The 13148-nt window shown below is 34.4% G+C and overlaps 1 protein-coding gene across 14 annotated transcripts in view; it reads right to left on the reverse strand.

Moving 5' to 3' along the window:
* The window catches only part of LOC139090145 (dystrophin, isoforms A/C/F/G/H-like), a 239027-nt gene that overhangs the window by 160718 nt on the left and 65161 nt on the right, over positions 1 to 13148 (reverse strand). For all 14 annotated transcript variants that reach the window (XM_070639868.1, XM_070639867.1, XM_070639857.1 and 11 more), the window contains 3 exons: positions 12976 to 13106; positions 11851 to 11949; positions 8201 to 8306 (listed from right to left, as the gene is read on the reverse strand). In XM_070639868.1, coding sequence (XP_070495969.1) covers positions 8201 to 8306; positions 11851 to 11949; positions 12976 to 13106 — 336 coding nt within the window. The remainder of the gene's footprint in view (positions 1 to 8200; positions 8307 to 11850; positions 11950 to 12975; positions 13107 to 13148) is intronic.

The raw sequence follows: 13148 nt of genomic DNA on the forward strand, positions 1-13148 counted from the left end.
TTCTCATACATATTATTATTAGACGACGACAAAAGCATTCAATTCATATAATCCACAAATTGGTTTTTTATTCCAATTCGCTACCCTCCTCGTTCGCTTCCTCATTTCATTTTAATTTCTATTTTTTTTTAGTCGGTTCCTTCTTCTTGTTCCTTGATACTATTATTCCAATTTCTTTATCACTCCATTAAATGCCGATGAGCAGCACAGAGAGGAAAGTTAGTTAATTAATTTATTTGATTTTAAAATTTACTCAGCGTCCTTAAGTCTACCCAGTACCTTTTCTATTCTCATTTACAGTCTCTCAATTCCACTGATTATATACATTTTCTTTATTTCTTTACGATTCACATTGCGTACCACAAATAAAGAAGCGAAGAAATATTTGATAACAGGCAATTTATGTTAATCACGAGTCGTGCAAGGAAATGTATATATGGATTTGGATATATGAATGTTCTGTATTAGCTAAGTGAGTGAAAAATTGTATGCAATGAAGAAAAGAAATATTGGCTTGAGGGAACTGAATATATGATAGCTGAATTTTTGGGTATTAAGGATGTATTTAAAGGAACATTTGGTCTATTTGAGGGAAGCTCTAATGTGACTTAGGGGTCTTTAAAATAAGCATATTTCTATGTGGTCCTATAGGAGTAAGCTGTATGAAAGTTAAATATTCCAGGATTTTAAGGTACATTAGCTACTATAAGGAGCAATAAGAAATATCAACAAATGCAGAGTTGAAGCACACGGCATAGTAAAGAATTAAAATAGGACACACCAAGACCGGCGTAACTCTGGCATGAATAAAGTTTGGTCATGTCGGATTTTACCGATTCTGTCGTTTAATAGCCAAATGCCGTGAACAAATCATCCCTGGTCGGATCAGCCGTTACCAATTCGAGTCTACACAAGAGGCACGCTAGCTTAGAGTCATTATTATGCCCGGCAACACCCATAATTGCAACAACAGTCAACTTTTCATCCCTAAATCACTGATGCATGTCCTGAGCAACACAATGAAGTCGTAAGGATGCCGTTACATCTTATTTTTCAAACCATGACGTGATCCAAGCCCCGACGTCTGATTTCGACCCATTTTTACAGCGAGAAGTGATTTTATTATTTTATAGTCAAAAATTTGTAAGAATCTACAAATGTATGTTAAATCTATCACAGCTCCTGCCTATTCAACCTAAAACAATCTAAATTTCTTTTCTTATATCCACTCCCAAACTAATCACCCAATTGCATCCACAACTTACTTTCCCAGTAACAATCCCAAAATAAATTGATCAATCAATGATTCAACAGCACCTAGGCATCTCGTCTTTAATTTCCTTAATTGCACCATCAAGTATTTAGTTTCAATTTCCATTTATTATCAATTTTTTGTTGTATATCCAAACCCACCTCATCACTATAAATTATCTTTTCCCATAGACATGTAGCAACAATTTTTTGGGACATACGGAGATAAATGAGCGATGAGATGAGCAAAAATTTATTGATAGTCACAGCAGCAACAGTGGTAATTTGGAGACTCATCATCCAAAAAAGAAAACAGTAAATTGTTTTGCATTATTGAAATGAAAATGATGGCAGTAAAGTGATGATGTAAATTTGACAATAAGAATGAGAAAAGCCGAAAATCATCATCTCATCTTTTCGTCGTTCCACATCATAGATGAAAATAATGAAGATGAAGATTCGAGTGGATAGAAAATGTGGCAATAACAATAAAGACCGTTTCCATTGTGCGTGCAACTTGTTGTAGCTTTTTCCTGTTTCTGCAGCACCGTCGATGAGAATGATGAGATTTATTTGGTTATTTCGGAAGAGATTTGCGCATGTTCAATGCCAAATAACACATGAAAAATGAGAGAATAACTTTCCTCGTCCCAGAGACTCATAGTTCAAAAAAAGGCACAAATGGATAGTTTATGGGGATGTGTGTCCATGAAAATGAATGGGGACGAGTTGCTCGACACAGACGAAGGCCAACTTTGCCTTTTTCTTTTAGCATGCAAAGGAGAAAAAAAATGTTAATAAATTACAGGAAGTCGAATATTTTTTCGTCTAGGAAATGAAGGATATGTGTAGTTCATGCAGAACGGATTCAAGTTACAAAAGATAGCAAAAAAAAGAAAACTTTTTCCATGAAAAAAATATACATAAGCGCAGGCAGCTCTGACAATTGCTTTAAGTTAATTAAAAAGTTTATTTTAATCGCAGATTAAGTCTTAATTGAAAAAGTTTATTGTATGACATTCATGACATGCATAGTTCTGAGACTTTTTCTTCATAATGTTGCTTTGCATATGTGCTGATGGTATTGTGTCTGGTGTTTTTATATTTCTCGCTTTTGCATTCATCTGCATATAAAAGGAGATGACATAGTAAATCTAGCACTAATTGGAATATTTTTTTCTTTGACTTAGTCAGACGAGAAATGTTTGAAGAACTTTATGCTGCATGCTGCGATTAAAGGTTATTTTAAAATGAGAAAATTCTCTCAATTCGTTTGGCTGTCTGGTTTCTAATTTTAAGTTACAAAAACTTGAGGGCTGTTATTTTATTTCAAAAAAAAATTCGAAGTTCGAAAATTACAAATTTCGAAAAAATTCGAAATTAATGTCAATAATTTCGAAATAATGTCAAACTAGGAAAAAAAAACTAGGAAATTAATGTCGAAATATCGAAATAGAAACTGGAAATTGACTAAAAAATTTGAATATTTTTAGACCGTTAAAAGCAGAATTGAAGTTGATTTTTTAGAGTCGAATCGACTTAGTCGGTTCAGTTACACTTCGAGCTCTGTTACAAGTGTTACAAAATCCTTCATAAATTACAGACATGTAAAAATCACTCAAGCAGCTTCAAATTCCCCCACTCCTCTAAATGCTTAACATCATCAACAAATAGCCATCCTGGGACATTCAACTATTTCCCATTTAAGACATTATCATCACTAAAAATCATTTCGTGTTTAAAGTTTGTCGTGTTTAAATCCTCAAAAGTCACATCACATAAATTCCTTATAATTACTCATTGGCCATCATCCCATTCCACTCCCTTTAAATTTATTTCACATCCTACTTCATTCATTTCCATCAAATTGGCATTAAATCACCTACCCATTCGCAAATTAAAATCATAAACATTCCAGACTAGATAAATGAATTAAAAATCAAATAGCAATTAATTTTCCATCCTGGACAATTAGTCAGAATACTTAGTCATGCTATACGTAATCATCCAGAAAAGCTCTTCGTGTAGAGAGGATATAAAAAAAAAGAATTTTCATTTTCCGTGCATACATGTTGCTGCTGAAATCAAATTAGTGACATTCATAGAAATAAACGTTGATTTAAATTGAGTTTGATAGGTAAATTGACCTTTTTTCACGTGTTTGAAACCCTTTTGCCATTTATATCGCATTCCTATTCATTCTGGATGTATCTCGTGTTTTTTTAAAAAGTGTCATTCATAAATTATGTTCCAATCCATGACATATTGAACATATAATGTTAGTACATAAAGAAAAATATGAGAAATATTCAGCATAATAACATCAATATTTTATCCAATGAATAACATCCTTACATCCACCCTTCTTTCCTGAGCACAACACAAAGTGTCATTGAAAATGACGAGACAACAACAGGCAAAATTGACAGAGGAAAAGTTTTTTTCAAATGTTAAGTAAACACTGTGTTCAAAAAAAAGGCAATTTGTGTTTAATGTCAACAATTTTGATGGCCAGTATGTAAAATAAATTGAACCATGTATGCTTAAAGCTGTGTGAAATTGGGCTGAATGGCTTTTTTGAGAAGGTGCTTCTGGGCAAATTGTGGGTCGTTTTGAGAGGATGTCACTTAGCACGGGGTTGATCAAAGAAATTTTGTAAAGAGGCTGTTGAAAGAGATGGTGTTGCTGCTTGGAATTGGAAATTGACTTATGGAAGTCAGTGATAGAGCCAGCTTTAAGAGGCATCTAAGGGAAGGCATGGATCACAATTGATCTGCAGCCATCATAAAGTAGGTTTTTCAGGTACACAGAACGATTTTAGGTATCGTTGTAATATTGCTGTGATATGAAAGCATGCTCTCTGACTGTTAGGGTTGATCCTCATTATATCCACAAAGATATCGATCTAATGACGGCAAGGCTCGATCAATTATTGTTAGAAATCTAACTGATGTCCTCGTAAACGAGATGGTCTACAGCCTATCATATGGCATCCCCAGTGTATCTTTAGGTCACCCTCATACAGCTCGATATCAGAGAATCTACTCTGCCATGACATCACACCGAACACTGAACAATAGAAATTTCCCACCTTCTTCCTCTCAATTTACAAACTATTTTGCATCAGACCAATCCATTCCACACACCTATCTTTCAATATCATCTAAATCAGCCAGTCATCCAGCTCAAATCGACCCTAACTTTAACCTTTTGTATAGATCTATTAAAAATGTCTTCCTACTATCACAACAATGAACAGAAAAAAAAGTAATGAAAATCCATTGAAATGGACGATTGAGAGTGTATGAAGTGCTTTTTGAATATTTACTCAAGAGGAAAGTAAGCACAGGCAGCAACAACAAACACAAAAGACGAACAATAACAAACGGAGGAAAAAAAATTATTCTGAGGGCAAGCATAAGTGAGTGAAATGGAAATATACAGTAAATGGCATGGGAAAAGTTTGGCATAAAAGTTTTCCAATTTTCCACAATTTTCGATATATCGAATTGTCAAATAAAGAGCAGAAAAACGACTCGAAACAAATTTAATTTAAGTATTGTATAATGGAAACGGCAACAGTGTTGCACAGTTTAAGGATGTTAGAGTCTATATATTTTGGATAAATTGTTAGAATTTTAAAGAAGGCTTTGGGGTTATGCTTGTTCATTTTATTTCTTAGTGATAGAAAAAGTATAGTTTTTTGTATTATATAAAATAAAGGGTAGGCTGGGAACCTGCTTGGTGACCTGTTCAAGTGCAGGAGTAATGCAGAACTTTATCAGCTCTTTAGGGATGCTGATATTGTAAAGCGAATAAAAGTGAACAGGTTGCGTTGGGCTGGGCATGTTATTAGGCGACCTGAGGAAAGCCCATTAATTAAGGTCTTCAAAGCTGACTTTCTGGACGGTAAAAGAGCCCGTGGACGCCCAAAGAACTCTTGGAAGGAAGCTGTCGATAGAGATAGCAATGCACTTGGTATCAGTAATTGGCAAGTGGTCGCCAGCGATAGAGCCAGCTTCAGGCGACTCCTGTGGGAGGTCATGGATCACAACTGATCTGTACGACCAGCGAAGTAAGTAAGTAAGTAGGCTGGGAACAAGACGCCATCCGTATGAAATACAGCGGTAACTTCCCAGCCTGGAGCATACGATTTTGAATTATGTGGGGATGTCGATCCGAGCAGCACAATGCAGCTGCCATGAAAATGGGTCGAAATCAGCCATCACAGTGCCGTCAAGACAACTTTACGTCTCACCGTTTGTTCGATTACGTAGTGATACCCTAGCGAACACGTTGTGATATTCGGTGCTAAACCGAACTTATTTTTAGGTATTTCGCGTATTTGCAAATTATTTTGATCATTTTGTCCAGAAAAGTCGCAGCTAATTGAATGCTTTGATCCAAATGGAGGACCGAGAATTTCCTGGATTGGTTGTTTGGATAAGGATGCTAGAAGTTCTCAATATCCTTAATTGGCAGAAGTTATCGAAAGATAGAGGTGTCTACAGACGTTCTTTAAACGCGGCAATGGGCCCCGTGTGCACCAGCCAAGGAAGTAAGAAAGTAAGTAAAGATCCAAATGAAGAGGTTTTAATTTCTCGGTATACAAAGTAATCTCCTGTGGCATGTCAGCGCTATGACTCACAGATAGCATAATAGAGAAATGGAGCTTAGACCTTGTACCTTCATGGCAAAGTGGCAAACTCTGATATTGAGCAATGCATAATAAATTGAGAATGTTAGAAATTCTATAAATAATACTGAGATTCACCTTGAATCCAAAAACACCGAGGCAGCTATCGACGTCATTCATAAATTTCCCTAGAAATTCCATTCAAAATTTTATAATCTTTATCATATCACATGTCAAATTTAGCTTCTCTTTATTGACACATTGATTTTGCATTATGCATTCTTATTCAACGAAAATCCATTAAAATTGATTGTAATCCTCGACATCGAATACTGCAGAATCTTTCTTTGTCTTTCGATCTATTTGGAATCAGGAACTTTTTTATTTTCATCACGAGAACAATGCGGCAACTCTATCTTTTACATACGTTAAACAACGGTTATAAAAAAAGATGGAAAGTCCCATAAATGCCATCTATTCATGAACATCAAACAATGCCTCCTCATTCCCAACTGACAACTTCGTTATTCAAGCTTTAAATAAAGCTGTCGTACGGTAAATAAAGACAGATATCTAAGATTGTGTTGACAGGCTTTTGTATATAAAATGAGTAAAGCATTGCGACCGCAGAATTGTTGTAACATATTCTGTTAAAAACACAATGGAATGGATTTTATAGTTGCTTTACAGCTGTCAGGTTACGAGATTTTATTTCCCTTCTTTTCCGGTCTTAATTCCTGACTTGATTATTTTCATATTTATATAAAAAAGGAAGTAAAAGGTGCACTATCGTTTAGGAGGGATCAAGAGGGATGCTTTCCTGAGACTATTTAAGATTGTAAATAGGACATCGTAGTGGTGATGCATTTAAATGTTTGTACATTTGAATGTTCTGGGTTGTCACGATCTGTGTCTTATCTCAATAATTGTTTAAGACAAATAAGTCGGAAGTCTATTAAGGATCAAGACATTGGAATCCGTATAGAGAAGACAGACTAATATACCGACAGTTAGAAGAATTTAGTGAGTCGAGATAGTTCGGTGGCAAAATGGTGTAATACCTTGGTACTTAATTATGGCTATACCGACCAAGCGGTCATGGGTTCGAGACTCGACAGTCTCAACCACAATAAGTGGATACGCGCGGGTCACAACCTATATATATCTTTGTAGATTGTAAGAAATGTCATCAAAGTAGTGGCTCTGATCCCACTATAAAGTGAGAGTCTACTGAGTGCAGGGCACTGACGTATTCTCACTTGCAAACAATTATTAGCCACAAATCACCCTGCTGCAGCTTTTTGGATCTCAATGATCTGAATCATCAAAGGTTTTTTTAGAATTATATACAGATGCTTAAGCCAAGAAAGTAAGTAAGTATGTAAGTAAGAAAGAGATAGAAGGACAAAAACGCAACATTGAAATAAAAGCATTACTTTCCAAAATAATGCTCATACAGACATCCTGTTGATATGTAAAAAATTAGTCAATCCAACAAATCTTTCACATCACTCTCATTCTGTACTTTTATATCCATAAATGTGCCAGTCAGCTTTCATAAAATGTATCTAATTTATTTTTTAATTTTTTTCCCTCCTTTGTGTTCCTGAATATGAATTCATACATGCAGTCGACTTCAGTACACAAGAGACTAAACATAAAAGAGACAGAATGAGTTTAGGTGGTTGGTTGGATATAGAAAAGAAAGGAACGATGCATAAGCGGAAATGAGAGCTGTTAATGGAAAATTTATTTCTCGAAATTTTCTTTCCGTATGAAAATTGTGCAACTGTTGAAATTCACAAAAGGCAAAAGTCTGCAAACATTCTACGTCAGTGGTGGACAACCTTTTATTATTTGTGGCACACCTGGGTGGTAAGTCCTGAACAAGACCGCATATAACATGCAGTTTCGAGAATTGGCTCCACACTAGGGTGCCGCGGAACAAAGGTTGTCCACCCCTGTCCTACGTATACATAGTGCAGTCATAGATAGGTTAAAATGAAGAAATAAAAAGTGGAAACTAACTAGAAAACATATAATCGAGGTGGTGGAACTATAAATTTTCCATACGTGAGAATCGATGAACGAGAAAGGAAGTTAAAGTAAAGCTACGAAAGGAATTGAAACAAGAACAACAAAAAGGGTTTGAGTGAAAATTAATTAATGACCTTTCCCAAAAAGAAAAAAGTTTTACAGGAGAAAATGGAGGGACGAACAAAAAAAAAGTCCGACGCGCTCCACAACTATTATTTTAAGCCAGTCATCCAGTCAGACCATTAAATATATAAAAAAAGAGACAAATGAACTTACCTTTATTCTGTAATTGTAACTTATTGGCATCAGTTTTTAAGCTTTCCGCTGTGTTGACTAGCTCATCTAGTTGAGGCTTTTTAAATTCCAACTCACGTAGGAGCGTCTAAGTAAGCATGATGTGTATATTTGTAGTCGTTGTTCCATGTTTAAAAGGAAGAAAGAAAAAAGGAATCAGAAACATAAATTACAAGCTGAGGACTCTTAACTATTGTTCTATTGTCTGCTTCTCTTTTACATATGCACGAAAAGACAAAGTTCCTTGAATAACTGTTAACGATGAACTATGTAGTTTGTTATACAAAAGGTTAATCTATGAGTATAAAAATGTATGAATTGAAATACATTGTAGCTGTGGATTTATTTGAGATTTGAATATATTTTTTGAAGTTTTATGGTTCAAAGAGCTGTAGACATGAATAAAGACATTTATGTGAAACTTTGTTGTGATGAACAAACGTTGATTTTAAGTATCAAGTCTGGGATTTTTTGTTTGTAACGCAACAGTTTTTGACTCAAAAAATCCTAAAATATTAAAGATATCTGTTTAAATACGAGAGAGGACGTTAACTGTATTTGACTCGCTTCTGGATACCCTGATTCTAAGGTGTCGAGCTGTAACTTAATAAGCTAGTCAAAAAGTATTGTTGATTTGTTGGTCACAGAATAACAACCCTCTGCTACGTAAGTTCGATTACTGTATACTACATCATTGCCTAATTATTAAGCTGTCACCCTATAGACGTTGGGGTGGGTAAGCCTTTAATTCTATTCTTATACGCACGTATTTCGGATCATAGCTTGATTACAACCAAGGTTAGCATCGAAGTTTTCATCAGTATTATTGTATACCTCAAAAAGGTAAACATCTGACATGTGATTAGCTTCGGAGAGTTAAACATCGAACTCACAAATCCCTCGAGTTCGATTTCTACTAGAGACTATTCCTTTATTTGCTACACAGAGCAGTGATGGACAATCTGTGTGCAGCCAAAATGCTATGAACCGTAGCCGTATGCGGTTTCTGTCGAGACTTACCATCAATGTGTGCTGCAAAAAATAAAAGGTTGCCCACCACTGATATAGAGCATTGTCTTATAACAGCACAATTCTTGTGATTCTGATATTATTACAAACTCATAATGTCATGTAGACTGGGAATTTGTACAAATCAGGTGATAGAGTCAACATCAGAGTCTGGTGGGAATTGAAAAGCTTCATTTCATTTTCTCTAAATGTCATAAGTGAATGTCCTCTAGGTCAATGTCTTCTAAGTGAGTGATTCTTATACAATATAATAAATTCACAGATTTAGGTCTGATAATAAGCTCACTAAACTCCCATCCCTACCATTCATAGGCTTATACAAACAAAAAAAACTCAGAAATTCTAACAACGATTCAGTTAGTTGACACCTCTGCATAATATCTGCTAACAGCTTCATCATCAACAATCCCCTACCTAGTAACCAGGTATATTCAATATTCTCCGTAATATTTTTAAAATAATCATAATAAATGCCCATTGATACCCATAAATTCTTAGTCTAACGATTCTTCAAATATCATAAATCAATTTTTCCATTCCTTCCTTTTCTAAGCAGATATAGAAATATCTTCAATACATAGAATGAGAACCGTTCTATAAACAAAAGCTGTTACGTACACATTGCACAGTGGATATACTATATAATTTTAATATCAATGGGATTTTTCTATCCTTTTTCTTTGTTTTCTCTTCCATCCTCTACATCGAAGATGAGTTCATCGGGATGACATATCAGTGAGAGAGGGTTCAAGTCGAGTAAAAATCAATTAATACTTGATCTTCACTTTTATGTCTCACTCAACACTTTTGTATTGTGAAGAACATTTTTATTCCTACATTTCTTTTTTTGGGGGTTATAAAAAATGTATATGCTAGGGTTGAATGTTGTTAGTATGCTTTTAACGACGGATATAATGGTACATAAGAACACATTTTTTTTCCAGTAGATATTGCTTGAAAGGAATGCCTTTTGAGATTTATACAAAATGTTTATGGCTGAGAGTTAAAGGGCAATGAACAATTATCCTAATTTTCTTATTATTTCAGGGCCTTTTGTTAAGGAGATAATTTACAGATTTAAACGACCAAGATTTGGACACTTTATGGATATTTTTTATTATTTTCTTGGGTGTTTTGTTTATGGGATGAACTTCTTGAAAGGATGAATTGAGGTTAAAATGATATTAATGAAGGTATGAAGTTCTGTGTGCCTTTACATTTCAATTTTGTTTAATTTATGGGCATTCATAATAGATATTAATTTTAGTTCAGGTGCTTTCACACTACAATTAATGTTCAGGTGTATTTACACTGAAGAATTGAAGTTTATTTGTCTTCACACTAGAAATTATATGATTCAGGTGTCTTCACATTAGAGATTTAAGATGCCATTACTTGGGAGGTTCAGGTTTCTTCACATTACATCGTTCAAGTTCCATTGTCTTTGAATATTTAAATACAGATGACTTTACACCAGACTTTTATTTGATTCAGCTGTTTTAACATTGAAATCAATATTCACGTGCATTCACATTATCGATTTAAAATTTAGATGTCTTCACATTACAGTTCTATTAGTCAGGTGTCTTTACATAAGAAAATTGATATTCAGGTGTCTTTAAACACGATTTTTTTCAATTCAGATGCTTTTACAGAAAAATATTAAGATTTAGGTGTAATATAAATATTTAAATTCAGGTGCCTTTCCATATGCATTTTTAAGTTCAGATGCCTTTATTCTAAAATATTAAGGTCAAGGTGTCTTTGCACGTAAGTTTTTCAGCTCAACCGCCTTTATACTAGAATTTCAAAATTCAGATGCCTTCACACCACTCAATGTTAAGTCTCCCAATACCAAATCAATAAAAAATCACTTCCACAGCATTCAAAAAATTCCCATAAATCAATCCATCTTTAAGTAGCCAATCCAAGAATTTTACTATTTAAAATACACTAAATCGACAATGTTGGCACATCCCAAGCTTCATGAAATTTTAATTTCTCATCTTTACAACTTGAGCAATCCACAGCTCATAAAAATATCTCGACATTCTATTTCCGATTTTACAACATAACAACAGCCTTACTTCCCCCCAAGCTCTCATCATTCATTCCAAAATAAAAAGTTTCTAAAACTTGTTAATTTCCATCTTCTATTGCTCGTAACTCAAAAAGTATTTCGTAATCACTGAACCATAATTGATTGGAATTTATATCAATTCTGCTTGTATTTGACATTGATATTATTCTGTGAAATTTCTATCTCTAATCAAATTATCGTCTTATGGAATCGATAAAATTTAATTAAATTAAATAAAATTAAAATTCCCCAAAAAATCTTAAAAAGTCTCTCATTTATAGTTCGATAAGCATCAAGAATGCTTGAAATGAATTTCAGTGACAGTTACAATGGTGGAAGTAAAAACACAGAAATTTTCTCTCTCAATTTTTAAATACTGAGAACTTTGTGGTTTGTGTCCAGGATAAATAAAAAATTGAGAAAAGAAGCAATTTACTTCCCCTGAGCAAGAACTTTTCGTGCACGTGAAAGAGAAACTTCGTTGCTATGCTTATAATTTCTTATGTTCGTTTTATTCCTTTACCTTTTGTCGATCAATGGCATTCGCAATAACATCAACGTCACCAACAGGTATGGTTTGTTGCTTCAGCATTTCACGATTCAACATCAGCCAGTCGGATATCTAAATATCAAGAGAAATAAAGTGGCATATGAATGAATGAAGGAAGTAAAATAAATAAAAATAAATGTATTAAGTATGAATTTGGTTTGGTGAGGATGTAGACGCATATTTTAAAGGGGGTGTTCAGATGTGCAGCCTGAAATTTGGAATTTTTTCAATTTTTTAGAGGATTTTTGATTTTTATTCTGAAAAATCTTGGAAATTGAAGAAATTTTCTAATCATGGAAGTTTGGGTATGACATCAATCTTTGCCTCCTGGCGACGGACCTGTCCAATTCAGACGGAAGCGGGAATTCAACCACAAGAATGTGAAACTGAATTCAAATGTTTAGCCAAGAACCACAGGCCTAAATTTCCTACATTTTAGATGTACAGGTCTACAGCCTTGGTCTGCAACTTATAGTTCATCTAAGGCTTCAAGCCTGCAATTTTGGGCAAAACCCACTTTTAACGTATTCTTGTCCACCACATGGTTACCATCTTGAGGACCACAAGGTTGTCATCTTGGGGAGCTTCGGTATTCTTGACGTCACACTTTCAATCTACCCCAAAGACATTGAATCCTCAGCAAAAGTCATCAATAAATACAAAATGACCTACATCTCCTCCAAATTTCCTGTTCAAATTCCTGCCATACATTGCACGTCATGTACTAACCATAAACATTCAGCAATGCCCTTACAGCACCACCAATTCTTTATGAAAATTGACAGACGAATAATTCAAAGTAACTTATGTCTTCAAGAAATCAGTACAGGAACGAAATTTGAAAAGATATGAAAATCATGAACGGAAAGAATAGAGGATTATTATCCCATCAGATTCACACACAGATATAAAGGAGGAAAAATGTGAGTCTTATGAATGGGAATTAAATGAAATTCTTTCCTTTTCCATCATCTTTTATAACTACACAAGGATTACAGCATGACTGATGTTATTTTTCATATTTTCCTCACATCCATCCACAGCACAGAAAAAAAGCACCAACTCATGAATCACGAGCCTACAACACATGAGACTTACCTGTAAGATTGAGTTGTCAAAACTTGCAGCTATTGTAGCTGTTATAATACTAGGACGACTCTTTTGCTTTGCTGTAAATGATCCAGGAACATACGACTCTTTCACACCGATTGATGATGCACCACTGGAATCTAAATGGATATAAAAAAAAATAAAATTATTTTTTACTGCTA

The sequence above is a fragment of the Chironomus tepperi genome, unplaced genomic scaffold (assembly GCF_022539635.2).
Source record: "Chironomus tepperi strain 1889 unplaced genomic scaffold, CSIRO-AGI_Ctep_v1 contig_217, whole genome shotgun sequence".
NCBI lineage: Eukaryota > Metazoa > Arthropoda > Insecta > Diptera > Chironomidae > Chironomus > Chironomus tepperi.